The sequence below is a fragment of the Ruditapes philippinarum genome, unplaced genomic scaffold, assembly GCF_026571515.1.
Source record: "Ruditapes philippinarum isolate M1 unplaced genomic scaffold, ASM2657151v2 ctg8789_1_1_1_1, whole genome shotgun sequence".
Classification (NCBI taxonomy): Eukaryota; Metazoa; Mollusca; class Bivalvia; order Venerida; family Veneridae; genus Ruditapes; species Ruditapes philippinarum.
The window spans coordinates 10033-28349 of NW_026855382.1; the positions used below are offsets into that span (position 1 = coordinate 10033).

The 18317-nt window shown below is 34.3% G+C and overlaps 2 protein-coding genes and 1 long non-coding RNA gene across 3 annotated transcripts; all 3 read right to left on the reverse strand.

The window, feature by feature from the left end:
* Nucleotides 1–1598: 1598 nt before the first annotated feature.
* LOC132743138 (uncharacterized) lies at nt 1599–6998 on the reverse strand. The gene is made up of 2 exons (XR_009627529.1): nt 6268–6998; nt 1599–2041 (listed from the first exon to the last, which is right to left on the reverse strand). It is a non-coding gene; the product is annotated as an uncharacterized LOC132743138 (long non-coding RNA).
* Nucleotides 6999–8672: 1674 nt separating this feature from the next.
* LOC132743139 (uncharacterized) lies at nt 8673–12432 on the reverse strand. Its single transcript, XM_060731666.1, has 4 exons — nt 12412–12432; nt 11894–12064; nt 9192–9348; nt 8673–9024 (listed from the first exon to the last, which is right to left on the reverse strand). Exons 1-4 carry the CDS (start codon nt 12430–12432, stop codon nt 8843–8845), a joined length of 531 nt encoding a protein of 176 aa, XP_060587649.1. The 3' UTR covers nt 8673–8842.
* On the reverse strand, nt 11916–16525 carry LOC132743136 (uncharacterized). Its single transcript, XM_060731664.1, has 3 exons — nt 16453–16525; nt 12380–13204; nt 11916–12064 (listed from the first exon to the last, which is right to left on the reverse strand). The coding sequence occupies exons 1-2, from the start codon at nt 16523–16525 to the stop codon at nt 12648–12650; spliced, it is 630 nt and encodes a 209-aa protein (XP_060587647.1). The 3' UTR covers nt 11916–12064; nt 12380–12647.
* Nucleotides 16526–18317: the final 1792 nt, after the last annotated feature.

The following is an 18317-nucleotide window of genomic DNA, read 5'->3' on the forward strand; positions in this document are numbered from 1 at the left end:
AGTAAGCCAAGTACATAGACTCTTATAAGGATCTTACACCGGATACCTATAGTATACTGACTGGAAATTCTTGCATAGCAGACTGGAATTTTTGTTCATTTTACCCATGCCGGACTACTTCTCAAAAACTACTGGTGCAATTTCTTTCTAAATTTACAGGAATGATCAGTACCAAGTCTTGTGTGCATATCATCAGCTTTTATGGTTCAATAAATTTTGTTGGATTTATGGCCCTTAAATTATATATTTTTTTAAAGTTTGTCCGGACAGTATTTGAGAAGTGTTTCTAATTTCTTTTCTGGTTTGTAAAGTTTCTAAGCTTATAATTCTCCAGACGATGACGCCTTATATGTCTCCCAACTTCTCCCTAAAGTCTCCTCACTTCTCCCTAAATCAGCTGGAGGGAGAAGTCACTTCTCCCTAAAAATTTGACCTAGCTCAAGCCCTGGGACTACTCCTATTATACCACTAATGCAATTTCCAAGAAACTTTCAGGATTGATTGATAGGTCAAGTACTTGCACAAGCACAAATTACTCGAGTTTCCCGCTTGAATGATTTTTGGCCATGTTATGGCCCTTGAATGAAAAGGATGTTAATAAAGTTTGTCAGGACTACTCCTCTTATACAATTACTGCAATTTCAATGAAACTTTACAGGATTGATTGGTAGGTCAAGTACTTGTGCATAAATTGATAATACACAAACTTTTCACTTGAATGATTTTCAGCTGAGTTATTGCCCTTGAATAAAAAAGTGTTTTGCCCAGTTAATGATTTTTGGGTCTCTTGGTAGCTGCAACATGTGACTGGCAATCATGAGGCGACACATGTTATCACTGTCAGATGGCCCTTGTTATTAGCTTAGGAATATTCCACATAAAAAAAACGACCAAAGTGGCTACTGCTTTAGTGTTAATGAATGAATTTCATATATGGAATAACATTCTCTGGATTGTTCTTTTAAGATGACCAGACTAACCCTGACCTTGAGTCACAAATGACCTTGAGCTTTAAGGTCAAATAACTGAATTTTGCTCTCTTTTTTTCTGTAACTGACTACAAATTTTGTATTAATGAATTGTCTCATAATTAGACTGAATAACCTTTAGGACAAGACATTCATGAAGATCAAATTATCTTTGACCTTGACTTTTAAATGACCTTGGCCTTCAAGATGCAATTACTGAATTTGTTAATTGTTTTTGCTTGGAATGGCGATTAAACTTTGCAATGAGTATATGGAAATTATTAAAATTACAATGCATCTTTATCTGTGTGTCAAGTTTCATAACTCTGACTATTTGTCTTTTTTAACTTAGAAAATATCACAAAAATGTACCAAAGTGGCTAAAGCTTAATCATTCATGAATGAATTGTCCTTGTGGATACATTGTAGACCTTCAAGATGATGAAACTTACATTGATCTTAAGTCATAAATGACCTTGACTTTCAAGGTCAAATAATTGATTTTTTTGTGATGTAACAGACCGTCCCCATCTCAGGAACCAGTAGCAATATTTAATTGAACTTGAAATATCCTTGCAATATCACAAAGAAACCTTTATCTTTAATGGTGGATAACAATATAAATCAGTGTGAGAGTTTATAACTTTATTTTACAAAAAATATTGAATTCAGGATGAAAGTTTATTTCATGAAGAATGAGTTCATGTACAATAAGTCATAAAAACATCATAAAGAGTCTTCCAAGATTATCACTGATGTAATAAGTAATCACACTTCCAAAGATTATTACTTAGTTATGTTGTCACCTACATTGTAGTTTTTACACTTTTCAAGATCTTCAATAGATCACTTTTGTCAGTAATTGCAATCACACTTTTTCAATATTGCAAGGATATCAATACCATATGTTAGTATATTGTATTTTTTTTCAAATTGTCAACAAAAGTCATTGATTTCACATTTATAATGAGTATGACATTTCATTTACTTAGTCACTGGCCAATAAAAAATTCTGTTTTGTTGTTTATTCCTTCTGTAGGGTTTCCAAACCAATCTTCAATATCTTGAGTATGCTGGAAAAAAAAACAAATGTATTTTAATACTTAATTAATATTAATTTAAACAAAGAAGCTTAAAAACAGAAACTGAAACAAGACTGAAGTTGTGACATAAAATGCAAATGACTTGTTTTGTGCTGAATCTAAATAAAAACAAAAGTAGTTTTATTTAAATTATCATTTGCAAGTACATACCACCTGACAATGATCAACCAAAGGCAAATATTTCAGAATAAGAAACAGAACACAATTATCACTTATAAATGTTAGAATATATAGGTATTAGTGTAAATATCTAGGTGGCTCAAAATCAACCAAGTCTCTTTCCTATCCTAATCAGTTCCCCTCTAGCTAAATATTTCTGTCTGAACTAGGGCTGTCATTGATGGAAAATTTTGTATTGATATATCAAGAGACAAATATCGACTTTGAAAGTAGATAAATGAAAACATTAAAATATGCATTATGAATTGGAATCATGGTGTTATGCATGCTTGTATTAGACACTACAAATACTACAAACTAACAGAAAGTTTTTTCTGTTATTTTTGTCACTGACATTTGAAAAAATAGTTTAAAGTTCATTATAAGACAAAGTTAGCCAAGAAAACTTGAAAAAAGTGACTTCTCTTATTAGGCAAAATAGAGAGGTATATACCGGTAAATAAATTTTAGCTTTTATTGATATTTGAAAGTGTGTATCGATATTGTATTGGATGATATAGCGATATTAAATGACAGCCGTAGTCTGTACTGGTAGCCCATGAAAGATTTTTATATTAAAAAGGGGCTACTTTTATACATGTACATTTACACCATGAATAGCTGTGATAAATTCTACATTTAATCATTCACTTAAATTTAAATAGAACAGAGAATTTGGATACACTTACACTGTACTTTTCTGTCTTGATTAAAAATATTAAAGATTTTTGACAAGTATTTTACTCATACAATTTACAGATGCTTCACCCCCGACACTTCACCCTAGACCCTTTTTTGCAGACACTTCAGCCCTCGGACAGTTCACCCCTCATTTTAAGAAATTTGATTGAGACACTTCAGTCCCCATTTTTTTTCTTTTGTGTTTAACAATTATTTCTGTAGAAAATGTTAAATGTATTCAATAGTGATTGAGTATCTTTATTGTTTTAACCAAGACGTTAAGATATATATGTCATAACATATTTTATTATTATTCTATCATGTAATTGACCAAAGACATAGAGGATATTCAAGTTTTTTCTATAGATACATGATTGATTTTCATCGAGTGGTATGAAAATAAAATTTATTTTCATACCACTCGATGAAAATAAATCATGTATCTATAGAAAAAACTTGAATATCCTCTATGTCTTTGGTCAGTTACATAAATATTTCATCAGTGGCGGTAGCCACGAGTGAAATATGGTAATTTTCATGCCACAAGATGAAATAAATCATGTATTTATAGAAAAAACATGAATTTTTTGTTTATTAATATTATATACATTTTACTCTTTTTTTGCGATAAAAATGAAGGACTTTCCCTTAAAATTTGTGTACTGGCAGAATTTTAAAAGAAAGTAGTCCGGCAAGACACCAGTGAAAATACGGAAAATATGTTTCACTGCAGTGAAAAATAAATTTTTACAGTGAAAATACGGAAAATGAAAATACGCATTTTATTTCATCAATATTTCTCAATATTTCATTTATAAGACGTATATAATAAAATGGATATATTGTTGCTTTTGCCCTACAAAAAAGGCTCATATCACAGTTAATGGAAAATTTTTTAGCTCACCTGTCACAAAGTGACATGGTGTGCTTTTGTGATCGCTTTTCGTCCGTCCGTCATCCGTCCGTAAACTTTAACTTTAAATGACATCTCCTCATAAACCACTAAGCCAATTTCATCCAAACTTCACAGAAATGTTCCTTTGGTAGTCAACTTTAAAAATTATTCAAAGAATTAAATTCCAAGCAGAACTCTGGTAACCATGGCAACAAAAAGAAAAAACTTAAAATATCTTCTTTTAGAAAACCGTAAGAGCTAGAGCTTAAATATTTGGCATGAAACATCATCTAGTCAGTGTCTACCAAGTTTGTTCAAATAAATGCCCTGGGGTCAAAATTGGCCCCGCCAGGGGGGGGGGTGTCATTGATTTTCCTTATTTGTATATAGTAAAAACTTAAAAAATCTACTTTTAAAAAACCCAAATAGCTAGAGCTTAGCTATTAAGCATGAAACATCTTCTAGTGGGTGTCTACAAAGTTTGTTCAAATAAAAGCCCTGGGGTCAAAATTGGCCCCACCCCAGGGGGTCGTTCTTTTTCCCTTTATGTTTATAGCAAAAACTTAAAAAATCTTCTTTTAAAAAACCTTTAGAGCTAGAGCTAAGATATTTAGCATCAACATCTTCTAATAGGTGTCTACCATTTTTGTTCAAATAAGGGCCCTTGGGTTAAAATTGGCCCCACCCCAGGGATCATTGATTTTCCTTAAATGTATATATACCATAAAGCAATGTTAACCTTTTCCCTCATATAAGCGTGTTTCGACGGCTTTTCGCCCCCCCCCCCCTCCCTTTTTAAGGCCTCAAACATTGAAAAAATGCTCTATTTAGGCCCCAAACACTGGTTTTCGTTTGAGAAATGTTGTTAAAAAAAGTGACCACTTTTTCGGCGCGGTCCCCCATCCAAATGTTACATCAGGGGGTTGCCAGAAGGGGGATATGTCCCCTTCTGGTTGGGGGGTTTGAAGGAGGGCAGAGTCCCCCTCATCGCCAAGAAAATTTTGGACATGTGACCAGCTTAAAATGGCCTCAGGTCGATCTTAGGGTAACTAGTAACCGACGCTGAAAAGCCTTTTACTCTATCTCTATTCATTGAGAAGTTGCAGCACTTTGAAATCAGTTTTGATGGAAAAAAACAATGCAAAATAGTGATTTTTGGCAATTTGAGACGTCCCCCCCTTGCCATGGTAACAGGAAATTTACGATTGAGCATGCTGTTAAAGAGGCTATGGTGTAGTCAACATTTGTGCCAAGTTTCATCAGTATTGAAGCATTTTTCATAGTTTCATAGCAGTTTGAACTTGTTACAGGAGGCTTTTCAATGAAAACGGCCATTTTTCGCAATATGCTCATGGGGTAAAAGGTTAAGATGGTTTTATCAGACAAACAGAACTTCCCAACCTTTTCCGTGTCGTCTGCAAAAATATTTTCCGAAGTATTGATTTACCTAAAATGGGGTTAAGTTATTGCGCATGGATATTCAAACTAGAATTCCCCATGTGTTGCTTATTTTAGAAAGTCGCAAGTTCTCTTATGTAACTTTAAATAACAGGAAAAACTTCAAAACAAATAAATCATTGTACTATTTTAAATGCTGTTTAGCATAGAAAACAAATATCTCACTGATTGATGAAGTAATGTGGATGCCTTACTGGTAAAAATAGACTGTACTGGACGAAAATGATAAACGGCCAGAAAACTGCTAGGGGACGGAAATTGATAGTAAACCAGTATATTTTTATCTTTCATACAATATTATTTATTTTACATTCAATATTATTTAGTCCTTTAATTAAAAAGTTATTAATCAAATAATATTAAGAATAATTTAAATAAATAAAAAATTTGATGAGGGGTGAAGTGTCTTGACGGGTGAAGTGTCTGCCGTCTGGGGGTGAAGTGTCTTCCTACCATTCAGACAATAAAGCTCTATATAAAACAGTTGTTTAAGAAATAATATATCCCAAACAGTGATTCTATCGCTCAATAACATCACTGTTTGGAGTTCGGATGCGAGGAATTATATCACGAGGGCTTAGCCCGAGTGATATAATGATGCGCATCCGAACGACAAACAGTGATGTTATCAAGCGATAAAATCACTGATTTGGATATATTATTTCGATTCTAACACAACATCAACAAATAAATGTTGCCGTACTTGATAGTTAAGCAAATTTGCGCCTGATTTGTTTCCGTACTTATTTTCAGCGCGTCGGATTTTTGGTGGTTACGTCACGTGTATAATGATTACGTCACATGCATAATAACAAACACTTTCTGTTCTTCTATGTTCAATAGGAAAAAAATGCGGGTCTTGTTAGAATTGGAAATTTAACCCTAGTCTCTAGTTGCATGTCACATTTCTACTTTTAAATTAAAATTTTTATAATATTATGCTTAAAGTTCCTTTTATCTGAGTGTAAGCTAAAGAAATACATATCAACGTACATCTACTTACCAAAAGTTTTTAGCAAATTAAGTCCTGAATCCAGGTCGGCAGGTGAATGATTTGTACATCTTTTTCTCGAGTGTATATTTGTAAAATGGAGGTTTTTTTTAACATTTTTGAAACCTCATCAAGAGTGTATTGAATATAAATCTTCAATTTTCTTCCATATTCTCTTATTATAACTTGATTGCATTCATTATAATGTTGACTTTTGTAGATGTCAAACCGTATCCGAAATATCAGTCCGAACACTATTATACTTATAGCTCTCCGATTTATCGCACGTTCCCAACATCATGTAAGGATTTGGCTATCCAGGAAACATACTGTTTCTTTTTTTAAGACAATAAAAAGTCAGTTCTGCATTCGTAAAATACGTTCTTCATACAATAAAACATTCATTTAAAATGTTAAAATATTCAGAAAATTGCCTCCGCTGGAACGGAGATTTCCGGTTAGCTGCGTTGTTTGGCTAATATACGAACGAATTATTTTCATCGGATATTATTATGATCAAATCTCCGTCGATTCCAAAATGGATAGTAGCTGGATTTGTTATTTGAGAAAGGGAATGAACAAATCGTCTGCTAATCGGCCATTTTTTTTTTCTTCATTTTTATCCCTTAACTTTTTTCCTTAAAAGATAAGGGAGCATATGGGCTACCTTAATATTTAAGGGAAAAATCGGCCAAAATTAAGGAATTTTTGTCTCTAAGGAGTTTTATGAATAGCAACTAAGGAAATTCTTAAAAAGTAAGGGAAATTCTTAAAAAGTAAGGGAAATCTTACGTTTTTTAAGGGAAATCTTAGAATCTAAGGGAATTTTTTCCCTTAGGAGCTTTATGCAATTAGTCTAATAGCCAATTTACTACAATTAAAACTCTGGAAAGCATTGGTGGCATATAAACATATAATCTCACAACCTGCACCTTTCTTACATTCTGAGACCCAAACAAATTCAGCGCCTTCTGTGCTTTGATTGGTTGTGTTGTGACATTTTGTTTCGAACCGTAACTTAACCAAAACCGATATCACAAACTAAAATTTTTGTTGTCAAGAATAATGAAATGACAATCTACTGTAAAGATTTATGAATGAAAATTTAGTCAATACCCTGGAGCATGTTGGCACGTTATTTGTTTCAATACATATCAAAGGCTGTTAACACTGAATCATGCAGATTTGTGTTTGAGTTTGTTTCAAATGTATCATAAATTTTATTATAAACAAATAAAATGATACGTTTACCAATATCTTCTTCTGTTCACAATGCATGCAAATATCCATTGAAAGAAATATTTGAGAAAACTGGTTGATAAAAATAACTAATATCGAGTGAATATGTGCGAATAAAAATTGTTTTTGAAAACAATTTTTCTCACGCACTATTTGAAATCAATATAAATTGATGTATTCACATCACTATATAAATGTGTTTCTTTACAAAATTGAAAGCAATAAATTTTAATAAAGCTGGAATTGTTTTACACTTAATCACTTAAGAAATTGCAGTTTCAGCCATGTTTCAGAAGTGAATGAATGTGTATTCTCGTGAGTTTGAATGGTTAAAATTCTAGTGAAAGAAAAACATGTATAAACAACAATGTTCTACAGAATGTTTAAAATGAAGACAGCATGGTTGTTTACTTTACTAAAAAGTTGTTTATCATATTTTAGACATGATGAAGAACAGACAAACAAGTAATTCATACACAAACTTACTCTAAACAATAATTCTTGAACTGAACTCGGAGAATATTATTTATATTTTATGCTAACATATTAATATGATTTATCGAGACGATTTTAAAAATATTTGAAATTGATTAATTCGAGATATCACCATTTGGTATGCTATTCTGTTTGAATGATGATAATGTTAAACATCCTTTACTCTGTTTGTATAATAAAATGATAATGTCCTTTACAAAATACATGTAAAGACTTGTATGATTCAATAAGAAAATCAACACTTACAAAAAAACATGTCTGAAATGCAATCGAATTAAAAAAAAATATGTTATGTGCTGATGAATTCATGTGGCCGAAACGTTTGTATTATATAATTGCTAAATATTCACGTTTGTGGGCTTTGTTTATGAATACTCTATTTTCTCAATATTACATCAGACATGTTTGGGAAGGACCGTTTATGAAGACATTTTCAAAAGATATAAGTTCCATTGTAATTGGAATGTAACATGTAACTGTTGCACATATGTAAACGAATTCCGTTTTTAATTAAACATATGCAACATGTGGCCTTGGTACTAGCAAAGAACACTTGATCTAATAAAAAAGTAACAAGATTTGCTAAATCAGGGCCTTCCCCAGAAATTTCTGTAAGCGAAACTTGGAGGGGGTGGGTGTGGGAGGGTGGTATACCCCCCTCCCGCATGTCGAAAAAATTTTGAAACCTTACAAAGGAATGGTGTATTTTGGTGCATATCTAATGAGAGTTAAGTCAAGCAAAAGGTGTTCAGTATTAACATATTTTATTGTCTTTTCAAATAACTTTAACAGAAAAATATATATCGCACAAAAAATTTAAAACAATAATATTATATCAATTAATTATGACTGCCTAGAGCTGGCTACGCCTTGGTTTCTCCTTGTGCCAAATTTTCACCATGGAGTTGATATCGACCTTTTCTATTTGTGCTCCTAACATCCCAACAGGAAGGATGGGGTTGAGAACAGGTGGGCTCAAAGATGCCCTGTGTGTTGTTTTTACCCTCTTGAGGGTGGAAAATCCACGCTCACAGTCTGTAAAAAAATTCTTTCATGAATCAAAATAAAAACAAAAAAAGTAATGTTGTTTACATTGCAAAAAGTAAGTAATTGTTTTAATTTTGTTTTGTTTAATATTTGAAATTTTGTGACTGAATAGTTTGTATGATTTGATTTATATTTGTAGTTTTTATTATTCTCACCTGATGTTGATGTTGGGATCAACAGCCCCACAGCAGCAAGTTTGAAGAGGTTGGTGTGGCTGACGTTCAAATTTGTGGTAACCCACTCCATGGCCTTGTCTGCTGCAAGCACACTGTCAGCAATGGATTCCCTAACTTGGCACCACTCATGAAGGGTCTTGTCAACCACAAAATAGATAAATACAGAATCCCTAAAGAAAGCCCAACACGGCAAAATTGAAAATGTTGCAGGCTCGGTTTGATTGAGCCTGTTCATGGACGGTACTGGAAAGTGCATGTTACCGTCCACGCCCCCTAGCTGCGGCTTAAGCAGAATTCAACATTTAACATGAACAGTCCAAAGTGCTCAGCCAGCATCTTTAATACAATTTTTATCTTGTAAATGAAGTTACAAATAACTAAAATATGATAAACAAGATCAACAAGGAAAGGCGGCGTTCAATGAACGCAACCCCCATATGTACCAGCAACAAGAACCAATGGCAAGGAGCCCAGGCGGACCCCAAACATAAAAAGGACAGGGCAACGACACGTTAATCATTAAACGATAAATAATTAGTAACTGATTAGGAATTCAAAGAAAAAATAATAATAGGCCCACAAAGGGGAAGGGGACAGGACACCGGGGGAAAGGGGGGGGGGTTAATCAAAGAAATAAAAACTAGAGGCAATGGGGAAGTTACTTACCGTAGACGAGAAAACAACAAGGGACACAAGCAAAAGTGTCACCAAAACAGTATGAAACAACAAGTTGTAGTTCATGCGGATAAATGTCAGACACCATTTGATCAAAATAAGGATTATCTAAATTAAAAATATCATCAAGGTATCTGGAAGTATTATTAAATGCGACTATAACATCTTGTTGTTTATCTTCAGAGAGACTCAACATAAAGTCTCTTTCATAGCAGTACAAAAACAAATCGGCGACCAGGGGTGCACAATTAGTACCCATAGGAATTCCTATGATCTGTTTAAATAGGGTATTACCAAACCTAACATAAATGTTGTCTAAAAGAAAAGAGAGTGCTCTACAAACTTCGTCATAGGTCCACATAGTATAATGTTTTACAATACCGTTAGTAAAAAAAGCTTTGTTAGAATTACATGCTAGAAAGGTAACTTTGTCCCGTGCAAAAGTTTTCTGAATTAGGGAAATTAGTTTATCATTGATTAATTTATGTGGCAAAGTTGTATAAAGTGTAGGAAAATCGTATATACTGACAGTTGAAGCTTGAAAGTTCTTAATTTTGAATTTATCCAATATGATAAACAAGATCAACAAGGAAATAGATAAATACAGAATCCCTAAAGAAAGCCCAACACGGCACAATTGAAAATGTTGCAGGCTCGGTTTGATTGAGCCTGTTCATGGACGGTACTGGAAAGTGCAAGTTACCGTCCACGCCCCCTAGCACCGGCTTAAGCAGAACTCAACATTTAAACATGAAATAGTAAAATTTTGAATTTAGAAACATCCGCAGATGTGTTCATACGGCGGTTATCATGGAACCTTCAATGTGACACTTCCGTGCCATTCCATGAAAATCGGCATATGGTCCCCAAGTAATAAAAAGCGTGTGCCCCAAACGAGAAAACAATGGGCGGAACTAAATAAAATGGAATTTTGAAAGGGGATCAGAGGTTATGAAGCCTGCGTATCACAGATAAGACGTCAAAAGACAAATTTAAAAAGCAGGCAACATATCCTAGGGGTGATTCAACATTATTCAAGTAGGAATGTTGGAACCACCCAACTAGAAAATGCCGAAAAGCTGTATATAAAGGATCTGTTTGAATAACTATATTATCTGCCTCCGCGTCTAAGATTTTCAGAGATGATAATGAAAGGGAAGTAAGACGTGATAACATTGCATGTTTACCACAGTTTTTTAAGATAATATTTAAGTCGGTGACAGACAGGTTAATTTTAGATTTACGTTTGATGTTGCCATTTCTACGTACTCCGTGAGATCGGGATTTATGTTTACGAATATTCAGAATAGAAAATACATTGTATATCAATGTTTGGATCTTTAGAGATGTTACCTTGTTGAAAAATATTGTCATTTAGGCCAAGTGGGAAAGTCGTTTGTAAGTTCTTTATCCATTTTAATTCTGCTAAGTGTCTAACTTTAACTTTAAAACTAGCAGAAGCATCAGAATCATAAATTATTTGTTCCACTGGTTGAATGGAAATACTTTTAAATGAATGACCATCTTTACGAAAATGTTGATATAGAAAAGTTGTAAATTTTGTGCGATTTCTCATTTTATAAAAATGTTCACGGAATCGAATTTTAAGAGAACGTCCTGTCTGACCAACATGCTGTATGCCACACCCAAAACCACACAAATCTTAAACGTGTTGTGTTAACATTGCTGGTAAAATGCCCCTGTATGAAAATGTTAGAAGTTAAGTGTTTTCGCACAATAAAGCAGGATTTATCATATATCATATTTTAGGGCTATTAACGGTATCGGATAATACATTCACTTTTCTCGAAACAAGCACAGCTATTAGAATGATGTGAATATGTACATCATACCGTAAACATCTGGAAACAAAGTGATCCCTCGGAAGCATTAATCACAATAAAATTACAAGAGAATTGCAGACTTGGTTTGATTAAGTCTGTACATGAGGGATAATGAATGTGTGCTGTACATGAGGGATAATGAATGTGTGCAACATCCCTCACGCCCCCTAGCACCGCCCCACCACCAAGCAATCTTTCAACGACTTGACTTGGTGGGAGAAAGTGACCACCGCAGTGCTCATGGTTAGGACAGCTTCCTGGTCTTTTGTCCCCATCAGGCACCGGGAAAGGCAGGTAGGTGAGAGGTGGTCCACCAGGAAACCACAGCATACACTAAAAAGCAGGCACTATTGTAAGAAATTCAAGTATAATGCAATCATCAAAACAATGCGGCAATCATCAATGATAAGCATAAACAAAGTCCTTATAATTCCGTGCAGTGCAATGTAACTTTTAAATTGTTTGCATGACTGTCGCTTCAGTCGGTGAGTTTTTCAAGAAAACTTGCCAACAGTAGCGAATGTCTGGATGAAGTTATTTCGCTATATTCAAAGTGTTTTTTGCGTTCATTGAACGCCGCCTTTCCTTGTTGATCTTGTTTATCATATTTTAGCCTCTTAAAATAATAAAATAATAAAACTGGATAACCATGTCATTGTCATCTGGTTTGCCTCGCCTACACAATGGGTGGATGCAGCCATCTTGATAGTAGTATACTACATTTTCTTGGACCATGACTCTGTAGATGTCTACTTCTCAAATCCCATAATATGACCTCATCTAGAAGCTCCTTATTTTCCACCTTTTGCCTCTCCTTTTCAGCTATTGTTCCATTTTTCTACTTTTTAAAGACATGTCTTATTCTTTGTTCCATTGAACTATCCGGTCCTTTGAAAAACTGAATTGTTGTTTTTGCTCAAGGAGCATTATTGTAAAGATCTATAGCACAATTTAGATTTTTTGTCAACATTTCATTGTCTATCATTCCAGTTGATGTATCCATATAAGATCCATGCAGTGTTGATGGAATAAACAAGCCACTTCTGGCACGCCCTTCCATTCCATTCTGCAGTTCCACTCGATTCAAAGTGCTATTTCCCCTGTCCCGACTAGTAATCAACGGCATGCGTGTTGGTTTTTCTAGATGTCTGTTTGTCCAGAATAGCTGCACTTCTTCATGACCGGGCCCTTCATCCACACCTCCACCAACTCTTACACATTCTACTGATCCTTTCAATGCATGAGAAACAGATACATTGTCCACTGTCTCCAGGAAGCACACGTCTGCATAGTGTTGTGCAGGATTTTTGGAATGTACAGGTTGTGCTTTAACTATTCCAGCACATCCTTCATTAGTTGTTTCAGACCCTGTAAAGTTGTAAGATGTCTGAAGGTTTGAGGGGTACTTGTTACAGTCATGAAAGCTCGGACAGGTAAAAGATTTGTAACTACATACCTGACAGCTATTTAAGTCTTTAAAGGTATTAGAAAAACTTTATACAGCCATGTTTATATTGCTGTAAATGTCCCTGAATAAAATGTGTGATGTGTGATTCAATCTGTCCGGAAGTTGGTACAATGACTTATTCTTTGGTATATATCATAGTTTAAAAACACTGATTCTACGCAGCTGCAATCTCAACAACTGTCAAAATCTGTGTCCTAGAGTGGGAACTATGTCTTGAAATTCAACAGGAGGAGACAGGAATCAAACTTCATAATTTGAAATTACTTGGCACAAATGTTTATTATAATAAGACGATGTGTCATGCGCAACAACCAGACCCCTACCTCCAGGGTCAAGGTGGCACTTGCTCATTTAAGGTCAACATTGTCTATTTGAGGGTTTATGTCGTGTCCGGTCCATAACTTTCTTATCTATGAAGGGATTTTGTAAATACTTGCCATAATTGGTCACAATAATCAGACGATGTGTCATGCGCAAAAAACAGTCACCTACCTTTAAGGTCAAGGTCACACTTGGAGGTCAAATATTTACATAGTCCGATACAGGGTATATTTCGTGTCCGGTCCATAACTTTTTCATAGATCAAAGGATTTTGAAAATATTTTGCACAAATAGTCACTATAATCAGAGGATGTGTCATGCGCAACAACTGCATCCCTACCTCCAAGGTCAAGGTCACACTTAGAGGTCAAAAATTAACTGTTATAGGGTATATTTTGTGTGGGATCTAGAACTTCTTCATAGTTCAAGGGATTTTGAAATAACTTGGCACGAATAGTCACAATAATAAGACGATATGTCAAGTACAACACCTGCACCCCTACCTCGAAGGTCAAGGTCACACTTAGAGGTCAAAGGTTAACAGAGTCTGTTATTTGGTATATTTTGTATCCCGTCCATTACTTCTTCATAGATTAAGGGATTTTGTAAATACTTGGCACAAATAGCCACAATGATTAGATGATATGTCATGGGTAACATCTGTGTCCCTACCTTCAAGGCCAAGGTCACACTTAGAGGTCAAATATTTACATAGTTTGTAATACGGTATATTTTGTGCCCAATCTTTAACTTCTTCATAGTTCAAGGGATTTTAAAAATACTTTGCACAAATAGTCTCAATATTAAGACGCTATGTCATGCACAACACCTGCTCCCCTACCTCCAAGGTCAAGGTCACACTTAGAGGTCAAAGCTTAACATGATAGATTTTTAAATTCCGTGTTTCATTTTATTTTATTTTTACCAAATTTATTGTTGCATTTGCAGATCTAGCATTTATCATAATTTTGGACTGAATGTCCTGAGATCCATTATAACCTCAATCTTTTGAAATAGCACAATTTTATGCTTCATATAAAACTTCCCGAGGCGGGGGACGTTGGTAACTCTGTTAAAAATTCTTGTTCAGTTTAAATATAAGTTCAAATTTATTTTGTTATGGTTATCGTTTTTACTGGATAGAAAGTGGTTACAGGAGATAACCTGTTTTAACGTATAATGATATAATGTTAGGATAATCAACAGGCTCCTTGCAAATAATTAAAGTAGCTACGTGTAAGACAACAGTGTTTGTTTAATTACATAGTAATTATATGAAAGTGTTTCTTTAATAGAAGAAGAGGAAAGCCATGATTTTATTTATTGATGAACAGGACTAATGTTAATATACGACTCTGTCCTTTTCTCAAGGTTTATTTTGATTGGCTATCACTACGGTTATTTAATCAATTCTTGCCATCTCAGACAGGTTTACAGTTTTCGTAAAAGTTTTATAGTAAAATGTCTGGTGCAAGACAGCAATAAAAAATTTGATGCTGCATAAAGATTTAAATATATGCAACATAGAATGTTGGTTCTTTTCAACAAGGTAAACAACACACCTTACTTAGGATTGTTTTCTTTATGTAAACGGATGCAAGTTCATATTTAATAGAATACAACATACTTACAATATGAAAAACAAGATCAACAAGGAAAGGCGGCGTTCAATGAACGCAACCCCCATATGACCCAGCAACAAGAACCAATGGCAAGGAGCCCAGGCGGACCCCAAACATAAAAAGGACAGGGCAACGACACGTTAATCATTAAATGATAAATAATTTGTAACTGATTAGGAATTCAAAGAAAATAATAATAGGCCCACAAAGGGGAAGGGGACAGGAGACCGGGGGAAGGGGGGGGGGTTAATCAAAGAAATAAAAACTAGAGGCAATGGGGAAGATACTTACCGTAGACGAGAAAACAACAAGGGACACAAGCAAAAGTGTCACCAAAACAGTATGAAACAACATAGACATACATCTGAGGAACACAGTGGGGCGCCGCCTTGGAACGGTCAGCAGCATAATAATGACTGCTGGGGAGTTTAAACCGGTTAATGGTGCACCAAACCTCGCTCTTAGCCCCACCATGTTCCTATAAACGAGACAGTGTAAATAAAATGAATCTTCAAGTCGAAGGATTTCAAATGATAAATGTGCATTTTCCTTTTCAACCATGAAATCTTATTATTTTGCATTGACCTTTTACTTTTCTTTATTGAAGTTTATGACAGTTATCAGCCTATATAGCCGTATGTTCAAACTTTAAAAAAGCTCTATGCACCCCGTTACCCCCATACCCTAGCTTATGATAGAAAACAAATAAAAAGGTAAGAAAATGTTTCCTTTAAAACTTCATATCATACAAAGGACATTTGATCGGATAAGCGTTATTAATCTGCATACAATGCAGTTTATTTGTGCAAAAATGGTTTATAATTCTAGTTACGGGTAATTTATTTAAAATGCATTAATGTTAACTGAGATTTTTAAGATTGATTATAGACGCATGACAACAAATACTCATTAAATTTAAAATTGGAAATTTGATAAATGTGTACTTTCAGCCTAAAACAGGTACATACAAAGCATCTAACATTATAGTGGCTACATATTATCATGTTGATAAACGATTAAAGGTAATTATACACTAAGGAAATTATGGAATGCCGGTAGGGACATGCCAATTTGCTTATTTGCCAACAACTTAATTGCTTATTTGCTAATTGCTGATTTGCCAATTCGCTTATTTGCCAACAACTTATTTGCTAATTGCTGATTTGCCAGTTTGCTTATTTGCCAACAACTGAATTGTATATTTGCTAATTGCTGATTTGCTGATTTGCCAATTTGTTTATTTGCTAAGTACTAAATTGATTATTTTCTAAATGCTAATTGCTGATTTGCTTACTTGCCAATTTGCTTACTTGTCAATTGCTGCCTTGCGAATGCTGGCAACAAAACCGTATAACTAAACAATTTGGTTTCTGTAATAGCCATTTTTGATGCGCCCAGATTAAGTAGATAATCAAAATCTGACATGTTTTGTATCCTTTGAATGTTATATAATACATATTATATACTGTAGAGCATAATTATTTCATGTATCCCATCGTACGCAAGTTACATCCATGTAAATCAAACCAAGTCTTAATTGTAGTCATACGTGGCCAAAGGTCATTTTTTTTCTCTTTCCTGTTTGTGGTTTTTGCTCCAAAGTTTGATAGTAATGCATAACAATATTATTTTTTTATTATCCACTGTCCCTAAACAAGTGTCTATTTGCCTTGGACAGCATGACAAATTTTTGCCATGGACAGCATGACAAATTTATTGGCCGCACATCAAATTTTTGCATATTTTAATGTGTTAGGATTCTTAACATGTTTTAAAGATGATGATTTAATCAAGCATTATTTCCATCAGGGATTTAGAATTAAAGATATTTCTGCCGCTCTTTATCATAGACATTGCATTAGAAAATCGTAAGTATAGCACTTAGCCATACTTGCCAAGTGGGAGATGTGGTTGGTGTTGGTAGTTTTCACTCCGGATCACGGCAGTAAGCCACATTGAATTCACCAGAGCACAGTTCAACCACCGATCCGTTCCTGGGCAGACTGTCAAGCTGTTTACCAGTACTAGTTGCCTTCACTTTCGCACGGAACTGCTAACTTCTTCACATGCCAGAAGCCCAGAACAGAGGTACAGACTGCGAATGACCGTAGAAAGGAGTTTATTATCACAACGATAGTGACCTGCGCCTTCCGTGAATGGAACACGGGACGCCCGATTCACACTATTGAGCTAACCGGAAGGCTATTGTCGTAGTAAAATGTCGAAATAAATTAATTTTATACATGGGTAGGATTTTCTTAATAATAGTTAGGGTTTATTTTATCACAGGATAAAACATGGTTGCTAATCTAGTTCTCATTTCTAATCTTTTTAAAGTAAGGAAGTTTGGTTTTAGAGGGCTGATCATTACTTATGACAGAATTTTAAGTGTTTTACATGTCAGCTTGTTTTTTAGATAAATTTTAGATAAATTTTATGTTTGGCTTAGCAACTGTTTCCTATTAATTTTTAGCTGCCTAACTATATAGAAAATATTGATGTCTGGTTTATGTACAGTCATGGTATGGGTGGAGCAACGAAGTGTCATCATAAGGTTAACACTTCGGTGTTCCACAAATGCTGCTTACTGCTTAGTGTATATACATGTATAGTGTTCATTAATTGTATATGCAGTGGAGTTCCACTAATAAGACCACCTTGAATGTTTCAAAATCATGCAAATTTCGGCAATATAAAGAGCCAGAGTTTAAGTTATGGAGCTGAAGTGGCTCGCTGATATGGGACCTTTCCGCTGTTGGGGCCATCATTTTGTGTGGTTTTTTTTGGTGGAACTTTACTGTATATGTAAACATATAGTCTCAGATAATTCTTTTTAGAATGACCATATTGTAATTGTAATATGTCTTTTAAAATTGTTAAATATGGATAAGACTCAAATAAAATAAAATATATATGTCGAGTGGGAGAGGCACGCATTTCATGTTTGAATCACTCTAATGCCAAGACGCAATTTCAAAACTTTCGAATAAATAATCAAAACTGAATAAAATCAGACTAATGGTATGGTTTTCAAAAGTTTTGTATACTTCAGTGTTTTTATATAAGGAACAAGTGTTAATAAACATATATTTCATAGTTACATATGTTATAGACATAATACATATTTAAGAATGTACTTTGGCATGGGACATTGCTAACCTGTGCTGGATAGATT